This window comes from Petaurus breviceps, unplaced genomic scaffold (genome assembly GCF_028583685.1).
Source record: "Petaurus breviceps papuanus isolate PSGF00001 unplaced genomic scaffold, PetGlider_PUasm1.0 91041, whole genome shotgun sequence".
NCBI lineage: Eukaryota > Metazoa > Chordata > Mammalia > Diprotodontia > Petauridae > Petaurus > Petaurus breviceps.
This window is the reverse complement of record NW_027187400.1, coordinates 29,302,482-29,325,900: the sequence shown is the minus strand read 5'-3', so window position 1 is coordinate 29,325,900 and position 23,419 is coordinate 29,302,482. Positions and strand designations below refer to the sequence as shown.

The 23,419-nt window shown below is 47.9% G+C and overlaps 2 protein-coding genes across 5 annotated transcripts in view; both read right to left on the bottom strand.

The window, feature by feature from the left end:
* Nucleotides 1-1,868, bottom strand: part of GPR153 (G protein-coupled receptor 153) — a 37,430-nt gene extending 35,562 nt beyond the window's left edge. Inside the window, exon 1 of one of the 2 annotated variants that reach the window (XR_011166592.1) lies at nt 1,729-1,868. The gene's annotated coding sequence lies outside the window, so the exon portion shown is untranslated. Of the gene's footprint in view, nt 1-712; nt 851-1,728 lie in introns of those variants that run through there. The other variant, XM_069078995.1, reaches the window with a different exon arrangement.
* Nucleotides 1,869-6,708: 4,840 nt separating this feature from the next.
* Nucleotides 6,709-23,419, bottom strand: part of ACOT7 (acyl-CoA thioesterase 7) — a 176,363-nt gene continuing 159,652 nt past the window's right edge. For all 3 annotated transcript variants that reach the window (XM_069079553.1, XM_069079554.1, XM_069079555.1), the window contains one exon: nt 6,709-7,146. In XM_069079553.1, the coding sequence (XP_068935654.1) occupies nt 7,042-7,146 (105 nt within the window). In that variant the 3' untranslated portion in view covers nt 6,709-7,041. The remainder of the gene's footprint in view (nt 7,147-23,419) is intronic.

Here is a 23,419-nt window from a genome sequence, read left to right as displayed (position 1 = left end):
CTTATGCCCAGCCCAAACTCTTTTGGAATGGTTTAGGAGGGGTCTTCCACAGGCACTGAGGTTATGGCTCCTTGTCCCCACCCCCTACCCTAGCCTCCCGACCTCTTTCTTTCCTCCCACCCCAAAGGGAATCCCAGGGAACTCCAGCTTTGCTCAGGACTGGAGGGGATCCTTACTTAGGCAAGTTCCCTGAGGGCAGAGAAAGGGAGAGACACCTCTGGCCTCAAGCTTTAGGAATACAACTCTCAACTCCGGGGTGGGACCAACATCTCTTAGGTCACATTCCTGGAGGCCAATGAGTCGGCAGGCCAGAGGTCTGATTGCAACAAAAGGGACCTGCAGGGGGAGGCGAGGGGAGGGGGCTCGAACTTAAAAGGATTCCTCCCCAATTCCGGGTCCGCCCTGCCTCCCGTGGACCAGGGGTTCACCCAGAGATCTGCCTTCCATCTCTTCTGCTATAGAATGTCAAGGGTGGGAGGGGAAGGAATTGGGGGGTGGGAGGGGAAGACAGTGGTAGTGCTTCCCGTGGGAATCAGTCTCCTTATAGAGAAGACCGATGCCTAGCCAGATTGGAGGGATCCTCTAGGGCTCTCCCACCCTTTAGACCAAAGAAGGCAGCCCAGTCTATTTTCCATTCCCACCCCCACTCCCTCAACCCAGTCCCGATCTGATTTCTAGCGTCGGCAACCCCAAGAATAAAATTCATTTTTACCTTTCCACCCCGCGGTGGCCAAGCCCAGCTGCCCATTCCAGCTGGTGCAGGGTCCCTGCAGTCCCTTCCGCCCCACCCCAGCCCCAAGCTGGTGGCAGCTGTCGCCCCCTCCCTCTTTTTTCCAGACCTCCTCTGGGGACGCCTCCCTCCAATTCGAACGCTGGGGAGCCCAAGAGGGCGTGGGTTAGCACCGCCCCCGGACAGGTTTGCATCAAGGGCGCTGCTCCCTAGCCCAGGCTCTGGAGGCAGCAGCGAGGGTGCCCCGAGGGGGCGGTGGCTCGGGAAGGGGGTTTGACCTGGGCTCTCTGCCCTAAAAGCTGCAGCCAAACAAGATTCCCGCGGCCTCTTTTACCCAGGGCACGGCTTCGCAGGAGGAGTCCGGGGACCCCTGTCCGTTCTGGGGGCTCCCTTCCTTCAGCTTCAGCGAAGCCCCCGGGTAAAGTTCCCACAGGGAACGATCTGGGGGATCCCAAGTTCCCCGGGGGCAAAACCTCCTGGCTGGCAGACGGCGATTTCGGGCCAGGGATGGAGGGGAGCCAGCAGTGCTCTCCAAGCCGGAGAGTGGGAGAAGGATTAGGGTCAGCTCCCCATCTCCCTCCCAGTCCAGCCCCCGAAGACAAACAAGGAGACTGCCCGTGGGTCATCTTGGAGGGGACCGGGGCTCGAGGGGGCGGACAAGAGGGACAAGGGGGGAGCAAGGATAAGGATGAGAAGGGATGGAGGAAAAGGACGGGGAGGAAGAAAAGAGGGAGAAGAGGAAGAGGAGGATGAAGGGGAGGAGGAGGAGGGAGAGAAGACGAGGAAGAGGGGAGGAGAAAGAACGAGAGGGTGAAGAGGGGAGAAGGAGGAAAAGAGAGGAGGAAGAGGGAGAGGAGGGGGAGGAGGAGCAGGGCTCCCCGCCCACTCCGCCCAGAGCCCCCCTTCGCTCCTGCCCTGCCCTTCCCGGGGGGCCGCCGCGTCTCCCCCTTGCCCAGGGCTCGTGCCCCCACGCGCCTCCTCGGGCCTGGGGCGCTTACCCCGCGGCTCCGTGCCCGGGTCTCCGAGTCCGCTCCCGACGCCTCGTCGCTCTGGCCCCCGCCGCGGCGGCGGCTCCCCCAGCCCAAGCGCAGCCGCGGGGGTCGCCCCCCGGCCGGGGGCATCCTCCCTCCGCGCCGCTGCCCCCGCCGTGCCGTGCCCTGCCTGGCGGCACCCCGGCTGGCAGGGCTTCGGGCGGCAGTCCCCTCTGCAGCGGCGCCGCGCTCCCCAGCTGGCTCGCCTGGGCTCAGCCCGCCTCCCCTCTGCCGGCGGGAGGGCAGGCGGAGGGGGGGAGGGGGAGCAGGGCGCATGCCTCAGCCGAGAGCCCCCGCCCCCAGCTCCGCCCCCGTCCTGCCCCGCCCCCGGGGGTGGGGGGACCCAGCCGGAGAGGCGGGGTCGGCGCACCCAGAGCTGAGATCCTGGAACCTTCCCCCCAACCCCCCACCCGTGACCCCCGCCCCTCCGGGCTCGCGGGTATGGGGCCGGAGGGGCCGGGGGCCCGAGACCCCAGCAGCATGGGGACTGTGTAATTCCGCCCTGTCCGCGGCTCACGCTCCCGTCCACTCTCTGGAAACGAACCGGCCAGTCCCTTGGTAGCGCGGCGGCCACAGATGAGTCCGGTGCACCCCTCTGACTGGCGGCGGCCACTGTCCCCTCCCTAGGAGAATCTGGACGCAGGACCCCAGCTGAAGAGGGAAGGACCGGTTTGTTCCCCTTCCAGCTCAGGTCTCGAGCCTCCACCGTGCCGCCCCCGTGGGGCCCACGGAAGACAAAGGGCCTAGTTCAGCTGGTTAAAAGGACTGCCCTGGAGGAGGTGTGAGAGGAGTTGGGGGCTGTTCACCCTTCTGGGCCCCAAGACCTGGTGATTTGTGAGTGGGAGGATGTGGTCCAGCCTCAGAGAGACAAACCAAGAGAGTGGATCCTAGAAGAAATCTCACAGGGTATCTAGTCCAACTTCATTTTACAGATGAGGAAACTGAGGCAAGCAGGGTTAAGTGACTTGCTCAGGGTCACACAGCTAGAAGGTATCTGAGGCCAGATTTGAACTCACATGCTCTATCCATACCTGGCATACCTATATCTAGCAGCCCCCATCTCCATGAGAGGAAGGCAGCATGATATACTGGGGTAATCGGAGTCAGGAAAATGTGAGTTTGGATGCTGTTCCCAGACATACTATCTGTGTGTGACCTTGGGCAAGCACTTTTCTGAGGTGCCTCAGTTTCCCCACTTGTAAAATGTCTGGGTTGGACTCTATGGCACCTAAGGTCCCCTTCTGATCTAAATCTATGCTCCTATAATCAATAACTGGAAACTGTCTTGCCCTCAGGATGTAGCAGAATTCAACTGATGTGTCATTTGATGGTGATTCTGCCCAAAGCTTTTTAAGTCCCCGTCCCCACAGAAGCATTTGAAGCGTATGACTGAGCCCAGAGATTGCTGGGCTAGCTGGGCTTTGAAACGGCAGGCCCTTACTCAAGCTGGGTGTAGGGACCGTAACTCTGCCTATTCCTGGGAAGCTTCAGGATCTGTGCCCAGAGAGCAGGGCACTCATCCCAGATCAATGATGATCAGCTGGAACAGCTCCAGCTCAGGGCTGTTCATCAGAATGCATCTCGGTGCACGTCTGGTGTTTCAGTTCCTCCTGAATGTGATCACGCCCAGCCAAAAGGAGTAACTGGGTTCTCCTCTGGGACCCCAGGAAGGACCATCCTTTTTTTCTAATCAGAAATCCCCTTCTAAGGGGACAGCTTAAGTCTCTACCATCCCCTCAAAACCCTAAAGCACACAGTTGAGGGAAGGGAGACACCTTTTCAGTGATTCCACACCACAAGGGTGGCATCCCAAAGGACTGTCTTCAGAGAGAACCCAAAAGGTTCTTGTGGCTAAAAATAGATCTGCCAGTATCTAGCTGTTAAAGGAAGAGGCTAGACCCCGGGCTCCAGGTAAGGGGCTTTCATGGAGAGCACATGAACATTGCACAGACAGGCCAAATTTCCACTCGGAGCCCTGGGTATAAATAGAACAGCTAACAGTGGGAAGCAACCGTACACAACGCTTCGCGTAATCAAATGTGACATTTATAAGTCAGACGTTTCTCCCCCTCTTTCATGAGTCACAGGTGATTTAGTCACATGGAGACACTGGCCCCATTACATTGTGCCTCAGGGCATGAGATAGCCAGAATCACCTTCTACTCTAGTTCCCAGCAAGCCTCCTTGACCCCGAAGGCTTGAGAGAAGTCCACTCCAGCTACCTGCCACAGCCTTTTCTTTTGCTGACATTCAGGTTGTACTGACCTCTACTGAATCCTCAATTCGTGGAGGACTGGGGCTAAATTTAGGTGGAAAGAGCTGAAGTCCTCTCCTCCCCCTGAAAGACTGAATTTTCCAGCGGGCTTTGGTAGCACCAGTCCTGATGGAAGCCAAGAGAAGATCTGGTTTGTGCTGTCTTTGCGGATGCTTCCAGAGCGAACGTTTCCAGGTGTCATTTCCCACCCCATATACTGTATGGCTGTGGTCTTGGGCTCAGACAGTTCAGCCTGGGTCCCTCAGTTAACTTAGCACAGCAGCTGCTCTAACACATGAAGTCTCAATGTTAAGAGGCTGGGTATAGGGGTGGGGATTGCTAACAGATCGTGGCAGGTAACAAAGGTACGTTTGAGAAGCAAGCTGAGGTGAGGTCGTGGTTCTGGGCCAAGCCAAATCCTCCTCCGTACCACTGGGAAGTCTATAGCAGTCGCCTAGAAAGGAACAGACATAGCAAGTATTCAAGAAGTGGAGTGAAAGTTAATGACAAAAAGAACCCCAGCATTTGACCAGAAGAGATCTGGAACTGGTCATGTAGTGAGAGACGGACAGCTGAGTGCTTCAGGGGGCATTGATGAAGGGCTAAGGACCCACAGGAAGGATTCGGTGGGAAGCACGTATGGGTGGACATTGTTTCCCTCCCCTTAGAATGTGAGCTCTTCTGCTGAGCATTCAAAGCCCTTCCTAGCCCAACCGTTTCCTACCTTTCCAGTCTTTTTACATCCCACTCACCACCATGACCAGTAACACTGGCCTGGTTGTTCAGTCATTTCAGTCATATCTGACTCTCCTTGACCTTATCTGGGGTTTTCTTGGCAGAGATACTAGAGTGGTTCTCCATTTCCTTCTCCAGTTCATTTGACAGATGAGGAAACTGAGGCAAACAGAGTGAAGCGACTTGCCCAGATTCACATGGCTAGTATATGTCTGAGACCAGATCTCACCTAATTCCGGGCGTTTTCTTTTCTTTTCTTTTCAAGCAATTGGGGTTAAGTTACTTGCCCAAGGTTACACGGCCAGCCTTTTTGTGTGGGGCCAGAACTGATCCCGGGTCCTCCGGACTCCAGGCCGGCTCTTACTCACTTCGCCACCTGGCCGCCCCCGTTCTGGGCATTTTCACTGGCTGCCCCCTCTTGCCTGGAATTCTCTGCCTCTTATCTCCCCTGGCTTTAAGTCCCAGACAAATTCCCACCTTCAGAAGACCTTTCCCGATCCCCCTCACCCCTAGCACCTTCCTTCTGTTGAGCTATTTCCTACTTCCGTCAGTTGTCTCCCCCATTAGACTGGGAGCTCCCTGAGGGCAGGGACTGCATTTTACACAGTGTCCTCTTGGCACTCCATAAATGCTTGTTGAATTGAAGAGTATAGCCCTGGAGGTGGGGGTGGGGAGCTCAGTTTGAGGCCATTCTGATGCCCAGAAACATGGGCAAGACCGGAGACAACTCAGAGAAGTTGTACAGGCTGCTTCTGTGGGTAGTTTACCCACCATGTTTGTGGGTACAGTATGTAATCCCATTACCACCATCTTTAAGCACTCCTTTGGGGCCCAGATCCCAGACCTCGAGATTAGGGTTAGACTTCTAATTCTAGAGATTCCAACATATAATTCAACTCGTGAAACCTTTATTGATAAAGGACGTTCTGTGTCTTTCAGCACCTATTTTCTGCCTCTGAAACCCCTTCTTTCTAGGTCCCCAAGAGTTCAGAGGGACGTGTCTGTAACTGTTCAGAGCGGGTCAGGTAGACACTTCTCTTGGATAGCTAGCCATCTCTTCCTTTTCTAGGCTGCCTGAGCTGGGAGCATTCTCCTTCTTTCAGAAGGTGAATTCTGACAGCAGTTGCTTTTATTACCTTGGCCTGTGGAGTCTAATCCTCTTCTCTGCACTGAGCCTTGGTAGCTGGCCTGTTTCCCTGACTCTTCCTCTAAAGTAGCTTGCTCAGAGTTGTATTGGGGGGGGGGGAGGCGTTCCATCCTACAATGGCCAATTGACTTTTTTTTCTGGACTCTTCTCGACTTTTAAAGCAGAATTGAGTGGATAATAGGTGTGGGCATGGAGAGTTAGTATGAGTGGGGTTTCAGGCTCCCTGAAGCAATCTGGCTGGTTTCTTTTGACAGAAGCCTGGCCTCTCACATTTCCAAACAGCTGGTTAGAAGAAGGACCAAGCCATCTCGGCTTGAGCTTTGCTGGGGGTCCAAGTGAGGATGGCGTGGGTGGTGGGCCTAGAGTGGTTTTCCTGTGCTAGGAAGAGCACCATCAGAGTCTAGGCTGAGTAGGAATGTTTAGATAGCCATCTAGGACTCTTGAAATACTCCATTCAAATGCAGGTGCATAGGAGAGAGAAAGCATATCTGCCATCCGCCTACCAGGAATTTCTCAAGCATCACTCAGGGAGTCAGTACTGCCTGATAGTAAAGTCTTAGTTGTGAAGCTGCCCAAATCCATACTGTTCCCATCGAAACAGAAACAGAACCCCCTGGAGTGGAGTGTCGGATCAATGTTGACAGCTGGACCCTGTGATCCCCCTGCACGGCATGGCCCCAGGGGTGGGGAGGGCTGGGCACCTGCAGCTACAGAGAAGGCTCAGCCCAGAGAGGACCAGAATCACCTATGCATCTTCCACCCAGGGCCCCGAACATTCCCTCCTGAAGCAAAAACCACCAACCAGCCAGAATGATTCGCTCCAGCCACAATAGCTTTATTCATGTTATTGTATCCTTTATATAACTTACAATAGTCAACAGCAGGATTTTCTAAGTTTTTCCATGGAATGACTTGAGACAGTTTGGAATAATACTGTATAGCATTTATACTGGAGTAATATAAATAAGCTTTGGTGTATATGTTTTCAGAATATACTGTAGGTTAACACCGCATTACAAATACTTCACAGAACACCAGTTTTTAAAGGGAATAGGATTTTTTGGCCAAGTGAGTTACTTCTAAGTGAACAAACAAATTCCCCCCCAGCTGCATCTTCCTGGGTTGCTGCAGCTCAGGTCGAAGGTCACTTCTGAGGGGCAGCATCCATTTGGGCCTGCCGCTTGGCTTTCATCTGCAGGTATCTGCCTTTGCCCTCTTCAAAACGCCTTTTCTCCTCTTCAGTCTCTACCTGTTGACCATGAAAATAGGGAAGGGTCAGAACTTTAAAAAAAACAAAAACCTTTTTCTTCCCAATTAGCAAACCTTTATTTTCTCTCTCTCTTACCTTTCCACTTTGCTCCGCCTCCCCTCCCCCCCTGAGAAAAAAGAAAACACAAACCTTCATAATAAATATGCATAGTCAAGCAAAACAAAATTCCCATTTCCCCATTGACCATGTCCAAAAACATCTCATTCCACCCCCTAAATCTATCACTTTTTTGTCAGGAGGTGGGTAGAGTAGTTGCTTTGGATGTGTGGCTGGTCACTGCATGATCAGAGTCCTTAAATCTAAAATCCCCTAGTTTTCCACCTCTCCCCCATGACCCCTCAGCTCTTTCCCAGGCCATCTCCCCTGCAGGAGCCACTCCCTAATCTGTTCTCCATCTTGACCCCTTGGTGAACCAATTCATCTCTCACAGTTTCTCTGGAGCCCTGAGGTGCTTCATATTGCTGACTGCACCCTGCCAAGCCTCAGGCTCGGATCACTCCTACCATCCATTGTCTTCGCTCCTACACATGTGCTACTGAAAGAAGGTAGAGAAAATCATGCAACTGTTCTGAGTACGTCCACTTCAAATCTGCTACCCAGCCTCACCTGGGCCCTCACTGCTGCTAAGCAATCCGACTAATATCACCTCACTATGCCACCCTCCACAGAACCTCTTCCAAACATTTTTATCCCTCAAATCTCCCATGGATCCCCCTCCTCTCAGCTGAGAACCATTGAGACCAGTTGCCTGAGAACTCCGTCTTCCCCCCTCTTGCCTCCTACCACTCCGGTGCCTTCTGCCCCTCTTCCTCCATCCCAGCTTCACATGATGAAGTGGCCTTACTCCTAAGCAAGGCCACAGCCTCCACTTGTACACATAATCTCATTCCCCCCTGTCTCTTCCAGTAGACTGGTCCCTTCTTCATCCCACCTCTCTCACTTCTCTTCCATCTCTCCCTCTCTACTGGAGGCTTCCCCACCGCCTATAAAGTTGCCCCCGTTCCCACCATCCTCAGAAGTCCTCACCTGATCCTTCCATCCCTGTTGTCACCCTCTATCGATCCTCTGCCCTTAGAAGCTAAACTCCTCAGAGGCATCTACAACTAACTGGTGACTCCACTCCCTCTGCTTTCACTCTCTTCTTAGCCAGTTTGGTTTCTGACCTCATTATTTCACCAAAGCTGCCAATCATCTCCTAATTGCCGGACCCAATGGTCTCTTCTCAGTCCTCATTCTCATGGGCCTCTCTGCAGCTCTGACCCCTCCTCGACACTCTCTCCTCTCCAGGTTTCCTCTCTCTCCTGCTTCTTCTCCTACCTAGCTGCCTACTCCTCCATTTCCTGTGCTAGCTTCTCCTCCAGATCACGTCCTCCAATTGTGGCTGCCCCAGAGGCTTCTATCCTGGCCCTCTTCTCTTCTCCCTCTGGGCTCCTTCATTTGGTGACTCATGAGCTGCTGTGGATTTAATCATCATCCCCATGCTAATGCTCACATCTATGTGTTTTGCCCTAACCTCTTTCCTTGACCTCTAATCTCCATCTGTACTTGCCTTTCAGATATCTTGAACTTGTCCTATGACGTCTTAAACTCAATGTGTCCCAAACTGAGCTCATTATCCTTCCCCCTAACCCCTGCCCCTCCCAAACTTCTCTAGTATTTCTGAGGGTAGCACCAGCCTCCCAAGCCCCTAGGCTCCCGGTCTGGGAGGCATCCTGGACTCCCCAACCCATGTCCAATCTGCTTCGATGCCTGCTGATGTCACCTTTGCAGCGTCTCTAGAAGATGCCCCCTTCTCTCCTCTGACACTGCCCCCACCCCCCAATGACTACAATAGCTGCTGGCTCATTTACCTGACTCCAGTCTTTCCCCACTCCAGTCCTCCCCCTACTCAGCCACCAAAGTGATCTTCCTAAAGAGCAGGTATGACAATGTTACTCCTCTGCTCAATAAACTTCACTGGCTCCCTATCCCTCTCAGGATCAAAGCTCTTCATAACCCAGCCCCTCTGGGACACTCCATCTCTTGGCTCTGGGAATTTTCTTTTGCCCTCCCCTCATGCCTGGAACTCTGTCCCTCTTCATCTCCACTTGCTGGCTTCCCTCACGTCTACCCCTCCCTCTGTTCATCATTCCTTACTCATCCTGCACGTAGCCTGTTTGTACCTACTTGTTGTCTCCCTCGCTAGACTGTGAGCTCTGAGGGCAGGGGCTGCTTTTTACCTCTCTTTGCATCCCCAGCGCTTAGCACAGTGCCTGGCACATAGCACGACACTCATCAAGGGCTTACTGACTACATCTTCAAAGTTGTTTGTTGTCACAGCGTTGTTGTTGTCGTATAAATGGTCCTCCTGGCTCTGCTCATCTCACTCTGCATCACTTCACATTAATCCTTCCCGAGTTTTTCTGAGAACTTAATTTTTTTTAACCAACCTCTGTTGTTCCATGTATTTTAAAAGCCCAAGACATTAAGCTAGAGGAAGTGACGGGCCTTGCCAGGAAGTGGGAAGAAAGGCCAGAGGAAAGGAATGGCTTCCTTCTACCCCAAGTAGCCACCTGTACATCTCCAAACCCACCCTAATCCTTCTAGGTTCCCAGGTCTCACCTTCCAAAAGGTCCCTGAGAACCCACAACTTGTGCTCAGGAGAAAACGATGGAACACAGGGAAATCTTTCTGAAAAGTTCACTGCTCCAGGGAGGACAGTGATGGGGCAGCAGTCAGTATTTGGTAAATGTCCCTAGGGTTTCTTCCTAGCTGCTAATGCTGCTAAGGGATGTGCAGGTTGCATGGACCCGTGAGAGTGAGAACAGAAGGGACCAGCTCTTAAGATCTATGCCAAATCAGCTCTGCCTAGGCCCTGATGGGTTAACATCTTCATGGCCATAAAGTCAGTTATTTAGTGAATTTGAAATGCCCCCTATACAATTTACATCATTTTCAATCACAGTTTCATATATCAGGCCGAGGGTCTCCCCAGTAATGAGTTTTACAATGAAAAAATTCATTATAAAAGTGCATTAAAAAACCGAACAAGTTGGTGCACAGAATCCAGAGACACATATAGAAATTTTATCAGATCAGAGCTCAACTAGTCTGGTGATTCTTTATGTGTGGTCTGGGGACCCTTGGGGATTCATAGGACCCTTTCAGGGGGCCCACAAGGTTAAAAAGTTGTATTGTATACAAGACTCAATAGATTTACCAATTCCTATATCCTGGTCAACTCCTAACCAAAAGACCCTAAGTTCCTCTACCCTCTCCTTAGCCAGTAGCTCAAGTTTAAAGACCTTACACAATTTACTCTGAGGTACTACACCTTCAAGGTGTCCAGAAGCCAAAGAGAAATCAGTCAATCTGGCAGACGCCCTTCATTTCCAATGACACAACTCCAGCAGCTATTTTTAGTTTTGAGTGTTTTACAGATTAACAGTGTATTTGCAAAGATGACTACAATCAGTTTTAGAATGTAATGTCAAATTATACCAAATATTTCCACCCCCTCAGACATCTCTGAAATTGTTCTCTAAATGTCATCAGGTATAAATTGTCAAAACCTTGAATGCTGAGAGCCTATGAAACTTAAGGATATTTGAAGAAAATGAATTTTATTGCTGATATGGTTCTCATTCTCCCTGTTGAAATTCTTAGATACACAGAAGGAAAGTTGGCTGGGTTTTTTCCACCCTCCAGAGTGGCCCATTCTACTTCTGGATAGCTGTTGATTGTAAGCATTTCTCTTACTTCGAGTCTAAATTGATCTCTTTGCAATGGCCACTTATTGCTGCTGGTTCCACTTAAACAGAATAAAACAAATTCTTCCACATGACAGCTACCCTGTCACTGCGTCTTCCCTTCTCCGGGCTAAACATTCCTAGTTCCTCTGGCCAATCCTCATATGTCATGACCACAAGGCTCTTGCTTATGCTTGTCACTTGCCTATGCATACTCTTGGCTTAGTGATGTCTTTGCTGAAATGTGGTACCCACAATTTAACCCAATACTCAAAGATGATCTTACCAGGATATAGTGTGACTAGAACCTCCCAATGTCTCCGGACACTTTGCCCCCTTCCCCTTAATACGGTCTAAGATTACACAAGTTTTGGGGGGCCAGGGGAGCTGCCACAATACACTATTGATTCCTATTGAGTTCTCAGTCCACTAAGATCCCCAGCTCTTCTTCAAACTGTTAACTAGTAATGGCTAGTGAATCATCATGGCTCTCCCATCTTCTATCTACAAACTTGATTTTTTTGAACTCAAGTGTAAGGTTTTATATTTATATCTATTAAATTTCATCTTAGTTAGATTCCAGCCTGGCCTAGTTAGATTCTAATTCTAGTCTGTAAAGATCCTTCTGGGGTCCAGTTCTAACATCTCACAAGTTAAGCTATCCTTCCTTGATTGTTCCAGCTGCAACTTCATGCCATCTCTACCTTTATCCAAGTCACTGATAAACATATTAAACAATACCTGGTTTGTGGACAGATCCCTGGAGGCCTCACCCCAACATGAAGCTCAACCACGAGCTACCCTCTGGGCTGAGCCATTCAAACCATTTGGAATTTACCTAACCATACTACTGTAGATCTCTCCATCTTACCCACAAGAACAGCATTAGAAAGCTTGTCAAGTGCTTGGCTAAAATCTAGGTACACTAGACCTACACTATTCGCTTAATCTACCAGTCTAGTGATATCCACCCTTAGAAAAAAGGGAAATCAGGTTAGTCTGATGTGGCCGGCTTTCCACTCTCTGAGATCTGCATTTCTTTTTCTAGATACTCATAAATCAGCTTTTTGGGCTTTGTCAGAGATAAAAGTCAAGCTCAGTAGCTTATAGTTTGAAGACTTCATTTTCTTCCTTCTTTTGAAAATGATGGGAGCATATACCCTCCTCCTATGTTCTTAGAGCTCTGCCATCTTTCAAATATCCTTGACCCCAAGGAGGCAATCATGTTGGTCAGCTTTTGGTGCCCTGGAATGTAGTTCTTCTGTGGTTCACCATGATCTGAAATCACCAAGGGTAACTGGGGGCTCTCTTGCTCTCTCCCTATTTATCCTGGATTTCGGCTTTCTTTTTCTTTTTTTGTGTGGTTCCTTCTGATCCAAAGATCTTTCTCCTTGGCAGAGAAGAAAAAAGTAAAAAGGAGATGGATAGCTTTGTTTTCCTCTCAGTTTGTTACCAGTGATCTATCTGCCCAGAGGCAAAGGTCCAAGTCTTTCTTTGGTCTTCTTTTCTTTTACCCAACAGAGCTAAAGCCTTCATGGTTCTCAGCATTCCTTCCCAGGCACAGCACTCAGAGCTTGAGCACACCTGTCTCTATTCTTCCAAGCCTGCATCACACTTCTGAATGTATCCTCAGTTAACTGCCCTTACTTCCACTGTTTCTACCAGTCTTCTTAAATCTAAGTTGATCCTTGTGAATTTGTAGGGCCTTTAAAAAAAAATTCGCCGTTTTCTCCTCGTTGGAATAATTTCTTTTTGTGTCCTTGGAATGCCATTCCTAACATCTTGTCATTCTTCCTGGACTGAGCTCCCTTAGAGAATTTTAGACTATGGAATTCTACCTGCTTTCCATCTTAACCCTTTGAAATCTGTCCTCCCAAAGTCTCCTGCACATGTGAGATGATGCTCAGATCCTGAAGAGGTCTTCTTGTTGCTTCTTCCGGTTCTTGAAGAACCTAATTATCATCAAGAAAAGCCAAGAAAGCATTGCTTGCTCTGTTGGTCCAGGGAGAGTTTATGCCCCGATTACTGACGGCCTTCAGGGAGCATTATTTAAGCTCATGGTATCACCAGAAATGAGCAAGGGTCATCAGTTCTGACAAATCCTACATAGAGATCCCCAGAAAGACAGCTGACCTCTTCATTTGTCTTTGGTGGTTATCTAAAACTCTATTCAGTGAGCTAGTGCACATTTTCATGTTTTCCATTAACTGAACTTCCTTTCAGACACCACAGTCTTCTCTTCGGCTGCTGTCTTGGGGTGTCTCAGCAGCAGATGCAGTTGCCTGTATTATCTTTTTTGCTTCTTTGACAACCCTGACTGGTGGTTTGCTCATGCTGAACTTTTTGAACTTTGGGTTTCTGGCTTTCTCGGCCATTCTATAGCAACAAGAAGCCCTTCGTGGTGGCCCTCTGGGATTCAACAGCTCAGAGTCCTTTTCTTTTGGATTTCTTTCAAAGATAACTTCTTGTGCTTTCTTCTATGAAAGACAATTCAACTGCTCTGCTCTAGGCTCCCCTTCTAAAGGAACGCAGACTCATGTTTTGCATTCAAGAATTGGAAAAATTTCCCATTGTTCTGGGCACAGAGGCTCTCATTACCCAGGCAGAACTCCTACCTGCTGAAGTTGAACAGCTTGACTTTCATGGCTGTGAATACTAGGGATGTGACATAAGAGTAAGAGGCAGTTATGAGAAGGATCCTCTTTGTTGTTAATGCCAGAATCTCAGAACTCTTCAGCAGAGACACACCAAATACCACCACCACTCATCTCTTTTTCCTCTAACCCTCCTGCCATGAAGCCACATCACATTTTTGGAGGATAAGTAGATGTCTGCTTCTCTGAAGGCCCTCAGTTCTAGAAAAAGGGAAGAAAGTGGAGTCTTCAAACTGTAGTTTACTAAATTCAACTTTAATTGCTAGCAAAATTCTTTTTTTTTTTTTTGGAGATCCTCTTTTTTTTAGATAATGGATTTTAAATGAAATTTTTAGTTTTCATATTGCCTATATTTTTCCCTGTATCTCTCCCACTCATTCAGAGAGAAATCCTTTGCCAAGGTGGAGAAACCCACAGTTGTTGGAACATTGTATGTGATGTTCATTTTTCTTAATGTATTGGTTGATTTTGTTGAGTTTTTTCCCTTCTTCCTCTTAAAAAAATCTTTGCAATAAGAACCTTCACTATTTCATACTCAGCTTTTTATTTTTCATTTCATTGAACTCCAAATGTTTAGTGGTTCATTTTTCTCTTTCCTCTGTGCCACATTCTTCCGCCCTTCAGCCTCCTGTCACTGATCAAGATCACCTTCTGTCTCTTCCAGATTCTTTTTCTCCATTTTCACACTGAGGCCCTTCTTTCATTTTTTTTTTTTACAAAAAATTCTACAAGATGCCCAAGAGAGTGCAAAGAGAGTGTTCCCTGAGCCCCGTTACCTTTCCTTCTAGGAAGAAGACTGCTCCGTGAGCATAGCAAACAGCATCCTGACATTCCCAGAAATGCAAACATCATGCACTTGATGTGAATCAATGCAATGTTCTTATTGCTCTCCATACGTGTTGGGATGAGATCATCAGTCTTCTTCCTCTAGCCTGGGGAGGTCATTTCAGTCTAAAAGAAGGCTACATCCTCTCTCTCTCATGTATGCCATAACAGGTGCTGCCCTTGCCCTGGAGGGGAAAGCTCTTGAATTTAATTCTCAAGCACAGGACTTCAACTGACATACTAGCAAAGAGTATCTTAGAGGAGTCATTCACCTCCAGTCACGCATTTCTGGGAAGGAAGGGGGAACCCCAGGTTACCAACCAGTGCATTCCTCTTCAGAATCTACTGACTCAACTGCCTTACCTCCCAGTGGTATGAAGAGTGGGGACAATGATGGTCTACACAAGGTCCCTGCCAGAAAGAGGTCAGGCTCTTATGGCTGACACCAAGAAAGCTCCCTGCTAGATCGTCTCACAGCCAACTTTACAGAGAGCTATTGGCTGCATACTGGAGTCCTGTTGAAAATGGTTTGGAAAAAGCCCAGCTGGTCTGAAACAGGCAACAGGCACAATGCCTCCCTTTTCTCATTGTCTGTCCACTGGTTTCTATCTATATTTCATACTATGATTCTGTCCTCTTTCTGCTGTATGATGGCAGTTTCATTTATCCTCCTGAGAATCCTTATTACAGGATTTAATGGTCCTTCTTAAATTGGTAACAACTAATTTCAAACTTGCAATAATACTATTAGTAATATCATTCCTGAGCTTATAAACAAACCTAATCCAATCGGAGCCAACACCCCTACAGTGTGCAAGGGTCCACGCTAGCAGCTGGTAAATCAGAGACCAAACAACCACAGTAAGAAACCTCCCTGGCTGAGAGCTGAGACCCTGGCTGGTGGAAACCTGTAAAGCACAGGCACGTGAGTCTTCCCCATCTTTCTGCCTTCAAGGTGAGCAGACGTGGGAGGTGATGCCCTCTACTGAGCACCATGACTCTGCTTGCACAAGTCCTCTGAGGTCAGTTCAGATTCCACTTCCTTCCCCAACCTTTTCCCAACTCCGTGGACCCACACTGACCTTCGTCTCCTCTGAGCTACTACAGAGCATCTTTATCAATACCCACAGACACTTTTCTGCCCCTGATAACATCTTGTTTTATATTTCTTGCTCAGTTTTTCTTTTCAGTAGAAGGCAAACTTCTCAAGAGCAAAAACTACCTTCCTCTCCTCACACTGCTCAGAACACCCCGCACATGCAAGCAGGGCTGAGATCAAGGTTGAAGCGGAGCCCACACCCTCCTGCTGTCACATTTTATGCCGTTCTTTCCCCGAACTCAGGGCCCCCTAGAAGCTCTCATCCATTGTCATGGGCTCCATGGGGCTGACATAGCCTATTTCTATTTGGGCAAAATGAAACATCATCTTGCAAGGCAGCCCCCCTACCCTGTCCCGACACCTTGTAGAGGTACAGCAGCTTATCTATAAAAACACAGGCACAGCTACCCCAGAACTGTAATAAATAGCCTGCTTTACTGGACCAGTTTGGAAATAGCAACTCTTTGCTATGTCTTAAGATATTTGTGGTTGGTGGTTCCAGAGCTAAGAGAGGATAAGAGGTAGGTATTGATTATGAGTTTGGGTTTCTGTTAAAAAAAAAAAAGTAGCTTCTTTTGGCTCTGATGTCAGACCCAGTCATCCAGAATATCTTGAAAGTGAGCTATCCTGACTTAAACTGGTTCCTGCTTCATCATGTCACTCATCAGCCTGTAAAACAGAATGGAATAAAGAATTCTCTTCATAAACAGAGGCAGCCAGGTGGCACAGTAGAGAGAGATCTGGGCCTGGAGTCAGGAATTCAAATCCAAATTCACATTTGGCCTCAGATACTTAATAGCTGTGTTACCCTGGGCAAGTCATGTGACCTCTGTTTGCTTTGGCTTCTTCCTCTTTTGCAAAATGGTAATAATACTAGCATCTACCTCCCACTGTTGTTGGATCAAGTGAGATAATATTTGTCAAGCACATTGCCTGGCACCCAGTGGGTACAATATAGATGCTAGCTGCTGTTACTAATAACAATAATAGCAACAAAAGAAATAGGGGTTTCAGCGAGGCATTCATCCCCTAACCAACTCCTGGTATAGACACAAACAGGGGGCTGAAGGGAGAGCAAGGGGATGAAAGACATTGCTCACTTAAAAAGGAAAACTCTGTTTCTTCACTTCCCTTCCCATTTCCCACTCTATACACATATACACATGAAATGGGGGACCTCATGGGAAGCAGCTGAAGGTGACTCTTCTCTACAGGGTGAAAATCTGAACTATGGAAGACAAAAACCATTTACAAGTGATAACAGGAAGAAACAGCATGAATTCATCCTGGAAAGAAGCTCTGGGTGGGCAAGGCCTGGTCCTAGGAGTAGCTTTGATTTTGTGGAGGGGGCAGGGGGGATCAGTTTGTAAGGAGACAAAATCTCAGAGAGGAGAGATCAAATCTCTTCTTGTCCCTTAATGTTCAAATGAGTAAACAGAATCCTTACGCAACCCCATACTTCTAGACTCCTCTGCTGGCTGGGTCAGCATTAATGAGGTTGTGCTGTTTTCTTTTCTTGCATCTGAAATGCATCGAGACCCACAAAGGAATAAAGCAGATGCCTCTCTCCAGGCAACATCTGCAAGCTCCACCCTGCCCAGATGTGAGTACTGCCATGTTTCTCAGAATGTCATAAAACATGGCCCTAGATGAGCTCCCAAGAAGACAAAATGTTCATTTAATCAAAACCGACCCTTCCTTCCCTGCAACAAGATCTTTGCAAAGTTAAGAGAGTTCCTGGGGAGGAGTGATGATGATGATGAAGGACTCTTATCACTACAATCTCTATGGCCAAAAGTGGCTGGGGAGTCTTCTGCTGGGAGCCATCATGACAAGCTGCATCCTCCATTAAGAATTTACAAATGAAACACTTGGAAGGCACCTTCCCATCTAGGATGGGAATAATGGATTTAAAGTAGGCACACATTAGCAAAGTGTGATGGACAAGCCCTCTGGGGAAAGGGCATCTGTGCATCTCTGACTGGGGACCAAGTCTCAGGATTCTCCCACCTGGTACCCACTAGAGCCTATTGTATCTGACTCGCCCCATCACGTACTTTAGCGCCCTAAAAGTGTTCAAACAAGACCCTCAGATTTCATCCTGGCAAAAATTCTGATATAAAAAGTACAATGGAAACTGAATGATGAGGATCAGAAGGAAAACTATGCAGCACAGACTGTCTGCCCGCCAGTTGGGGCCAGTGTCAGGAAGCTTCATATTCTCTATGGCTCCAAGTGCTGGCTGGGGCTCGACAAATGTTTTTTAATTCTCCTCCTCCTCCAAATATGTTAATAACTAAATTGCTGCCAGGAAAAAAAAAAAGATCTGCATTTAAAATATTCTAGGCATATTCACAAATGTGAGCAAAACCCCACAGAGCAAACACACACTTGAGGTTGCATTCCCCGGAATTGTAAAGAGCCACCCCAAATGACCTCAAGCAGCTTTCAGTTCAGTCACCAGGATGGCCCAGCATCAGAACTGTCATTGAGCACTTGCCACTAATATACCACCACCCACGGATTTGATGGGTGTTACGGCTGATCTGCCTACACATCTCCTAATGACCTGATGCTAAAGTTAAATCTGTCTTCCTGGGATACCTGATGGGGGGAACGTGCTGGGCCATAATCTCTCTCTGCTGCCATTTTCTGCCCAGGATAACAGAGCTCAGAGCTGCTGGATGGGAGGGCCACTGATGAAAAGGGAGGCCAGGCTCTTCCCTTGTAGCTGCCAATGGAAGCTCCTTCTTTCAGAGGCATTGGGGCTGCAGACAGGCTTCTTAGAATTAATACCTAAGTCTTGTTCCCTACACCATGCTGCAGTTGGGGTTTAATAGCATTTAACCCACTGGGGACTGGGGTAGGGCACATCTCTATGTTTAGCTTGTAGGAATTTCATGCCATTTTAGCCAAAATTATTATTTTTATGAATAAGTCTTGTGAAAATTGAAAAGAATTTCCTAGCAAACAATAGGAAATCCGAGGCCAAGTTACTCTTTTCAAAGGTCATTCCTGGGTCTCACAGCCCATAAATTGTGGAACGGTTTCATTCAGAGGTAGAATCTAGGCTCTGCCTCCAGTTTGAGAGAAGAACAGAGACCAAGAGCAGTCAATTTCTGATGGATTGACTCTCCACCCTAGCCTAGCAGAAATACCCAGCCCAGTCATGGCCCCAACAGCAGGGCTTGGGCCATCCTGGCCTCTATGACAGACAGTCCATGACAATGTAGCAGAACAAAGTGGAGAGCTCATGAATGCTCCATAACCTCAATGTCCCAAACCCGCTTTCCAGAAGAACAACAAAAAAAGATGGTGCTGAGAGTTTTCTTAAACCTGGTCCAGGATCCAACAGGCCATTGTTTCAGTGTATGGCGAGGAGGGCCAGGCTCCTTTACTAAGGCTATAATGACTATTACAAAGCCGAGAAACTAGGCCTTGTTCTCTGAAAGAATGAAAACGCATGTACTAAGTGCTTACTATGTGCAAAGCACTAAGGATACAAAAAGAAAAGTTGACCCTGCTCTTGAGGGTCGAGACGTAAAAAGAAAATGCATTTCTGTGACAGTTCTACAAAGTCAAGCAAAGAAGTCCATCTTTTCTCCTCAGTCTGAGGGAGACAAAGGGCAGGTAGAAGGTGTGGTGGCTGGAGCACTAGGTCTTAAGTTAGGAAAGTGAATTCAAATCCAACTTCAGACACCTAATAGCTGTGTGACCCTGGGCAAGTCACCTAACTGCTACTTGCCTCAGTTTCCCCAAATTGTTAAATGGAGATGATGATGCCACACCTCCCAGGACTGTTGTGAGGAACAATGAGATAACATTCCTAAAGCACTTAACAGTGGCCAGCACATAGGAGGCACAATATAATTGCTAGCTAGTATTATTACTATTGTTGGTAACAAAGGACAGCACCAGGCAGAGAAAGACAGAAACAAGTATTCATGAGGGATTTCTTTCTTCTATTTTAAAACTAAATTTATTTAAAAAAATTTTTAATGTTAATAAATGCCAAATAAAACGGGAATTTCCATAAAATAGCTCACATTTATTGTAGCACTTAAAACTTTTTTTCCATTTCCATAGCACTTTACAATTATTATTTCATTTGGTTCTCACAACCTTGGGAGGGAGGTGCTATTATCATCACCCCCATTTTACAGCTGAGGAAACTGAGATGGAGAGAGGTGAAGGGATATGCCACAGTCATACAGTTAGGAAGTGTCTGAGACTGGATTCGAACTCAGGTCTTCCTGAGTCCAAGCTCCATCCACTGGCTGCCTCAAAGAGAAGAAAAGGGGGATTTGACATGAAACTGCAAATTTGGGTAGAACTTGCTTTTCTTTTTGCATAGATAGCAAATTCCAAGTTGTTCTGCTTGTCTCTAATTCATTCTAGCTTCCTTCTGGTGTCTTCTGTGCATGTAAAAAATGCGCCAGTGACCCTCCTTTCTTTTTCTTTTTTTGCTTCCTCCACCCCAACTTCTCTTCCTTTCCATGCCCCCCCACCAAAACAAAAAAGAAAGACGAACACCACCCAACAAAACCCATTCCCATGTTGGCCATGTCTGTCTCTTTAGTCCATCCCTCGCTCTTGGCCAGGAAGTGAAGAGCGTGGCTCCTCAACAGTCCAGATGAGAGATTTAGAAGGCAACAAGCAGCTCCCAGAGTGGAAAGTGATGGACCGCAGCTGCGTATAAGGCATTGTCTGTGTGGGATGGTCTGGTGGAGCCAAACCATGCCATGGAACACTTGGCCTGGAGAAGAGAAGGCTGGCAGGGTGGAGACCTGCTGGCCCCCCTCAGACATAGCAAGGACCACCATGGAGAAGAATCCAATGTGTGCTCTCTGGCCCTGGAGGACAGACCAGAAGCAGAGAGGAGAAACTGAAGGAAGAGTGGTGGATTTTAGCTTGACACAGTATTCTCCAGCCATCACACTTCTGTGCTGACTGGGATGCGGACCAGGCTCTCCTCTCCTGCCCAGTAAAGCCCGTGGAAGGTCTGTGGACCCCTTGGCTTAGCATTTGGAGCTCTCCACAAACTCGCTTCAGCTGACCTGGTTCCACAAGACTTCCGGCTAGTGCTTGCTGGGCTCCCACCACACTATGCCCCACGCCCACATGCCATCCCTCCTGACCCCTGCTCCTTTCAAGGCTTAGATCAAATGTTACCTCCTTCAAGAGGCCTTTTCTGAACATCATATATCTTGAATACATCCTATGTTTACTTATCTAAGAAATGGAATGTAAGCTCCTTGAGGGCAGATGTGGTTTTGTTTTTTCTACATAACCTTGATGCCTACTGCAGCATCTGCTAATCAGTCAACCAATGAGCACTTAGTAAGCACTTAGCATGTTCAGGCACTGTTTGGGGCACTGGGACTACAAATAAAAAGCAAAAATCGTCCCTGTCCTCAAGAAGTTTGCAGTTTAATGGTGGAGACAACATGTATATAAATAATACAGATCCTAGGTAACCTCAGAGGGATCGTACTAGTAGCTGGGGGGTGACTGGGCAATGGTTCCTGCAAAATGTGGCATTTCAGCTGAGTACTGAAGGAGGCCAGGGATCATAAGGAGTGAAGGTGAGGAGGGAGCAGTACAAAGGCACGGGGCTGGGAGAAGGAGCAGAATGGGTTAGGAATCCTGAATTGGTCAGTATGGCTGGACTGTAAAACACAAAGAGAATAACACGTGAGAAGAATGGAAAGAGAGGCTGGGGTCAGACAATGGAGAACTTTACACGCCAGCCACAAGAGGAGCCTGATGATTGAGTGACTTTGTACAAGGACTGCTGTTCAGGGAGCAGTTGAGCTTACATGGTCTTTACGGTTGTCTTGGCTCTTAAGTTTGGTGAATCAAACTGATCAAAATAAGGAAACTCAAAACTCAGGTTCTGGCTCCATTTTTAACTTGTTTGTTCAAAATAAGGTGAAAGTCACGACAGAAGACACTGATTTGTGTTGCCAACATCACAGCATTTGAGGAACAAAGAGCCCAGTGAAGGAGAATGCACAGATTGAGACAGAAGTTGTTCTTTCCCACGCTTCTGGCGAAAGGACTGTGAATTCCAACAGCTAGCCAGACTTGTGCAGTAGATGCCAGAGTCCGGCACTAGTCAGAACAAAAGAGACATTAACTATAGAGTTTGCAAGGAGGTTTCTTACACTTCTCTTTGATGTTCTGGAACTGAGCCACCAGCCAGGAGCTACCCTGAGACACAACTAATAATTCTTAATCATGAATATGCAGGAAGCAGTCCAGAAGAACTCTGGCCAAGGAATGAGCCTAAACCTGGTAGAGAAGGAGCCAAATGGAGTTTTCATCTTTTCGCCTTCTCATTTCCAAGTACAGTGGCATCTCTAAAAACTTGTGGCATTTTCTTAAAGCTCTACATTTTGAGAAAGAGCCCAGATAGAAATATGAACAATATTTTGCCTCATTATTGTCAACAAAAATGTATTGAGCGCCTACTCTATGCATGTCTCCATACTAGGCGCTGGTGCATATACATTGAGCCTTAAACAATGCAGTAGGAATGCCATGGTATTTAGGCAAAGTATAATTTTTCACAGCTCTAACTGTAGGGCCAATTCCACTGAGGGATAGCAGCCCATTTGGAGGTCTTGGCTTGCTGGGTGGTGAGAAAATAGTGGTTATCAGATGACTGTCAAACCCAAACCATAAGAATGAAATTTAGCGTGTCACTGAGATAGGGTGGATGAAGGCAGCCTATAAGTGCTGGAGAGAACACAGGTAACAAAGGTGAGAAGAGGAAGGTCAAGAATCTAGGCGGAGCCAAGGGAAGAGACTCATTACAGAAGACCAGGAAACTGGAATGCCACTCAGTGAATCTGCTACCAGTGAGACAAGGGTGTGATCCAGCCACAGGCTTGAAGGAATTGATGCCTGAGCTTACAGGCAAAGTTACCGAGCTAGAAGGCGGGCATGAGAGGGCCCAGCTGAAGGCATGTTTCCAATAAGCCTGGTGGACCTTTTGTGTAAAATACATCAATCTCCAATACTTACTTGTCATGTGTCAAACATACAACAGGATCTAGCAATCTCAATGGGAGAGGAGTTTTCAAAACTCTTTTTGCAATGGAAGTTGTTAAGCTGTGGGCCATAGCACCCGCCTTCCAACAACTTAGAATTCAGGGCTGGCAGGGAAAGGCTGAAAGTCATAGAATCCTGAAGCTAACACAGGGGATCTTAGAAGTCATGGGGGCCAATCCCTCTCACATTATAGATGAGTGAATTCAGGGCCCAAGGAGTCAGTGACTTGTCTCAGGTAACACTGATGGCACGGCCAGGATTCAACTCCAAAGGTAGCTTTCTCATCACTGACCCACATTGGCCCCTAGAAAATGAAAGGTTTCTAGTATTCCATCAGAGATACAACAGGGGGATTTCTCTGCAAAAGGCTCATCAGCAGTCCAAGGGGAAATGCATCAGAAGTAGCAATAAGAGTGACGAAGAGGTCTGTGTCACTTACTATCTAGGGAGATCTTGGCAGACAAAGTGAGGGAGAGGCAGCCTTCACCACAACTCCAGGCAGAGTTCGCAGGAAGTTAGCATCTATTAAGCACCCTGGGGCTATTAGCTCAAATATATTTTTTCCCATTATTCGAATGACTAAGTGGAACCCCCGTTTTACAGCTTGGTTTGGAGACAACATAATGAAACAGATGGTTAACTGGCATGCTGCACACACCCACACCCCAGCTGTCTCCCTACATTTCCATTTCCTCCTCCCTGCTAAACAAACACATAAATAAATAAATAACTAGGATGGGGGGGGGGGGCGTGAGAGAGTAAAGCATCCTTCTGGGGGCTAGACTTTGTTCAAGTACCAGAGGTTGGTGCTGACAATAAAACCAGGGCTACAGGATCTGCCTTCCTTGTTGTGGCAAATCCTTTGGAACTTGGCCTCAGAGAAGCTCAGG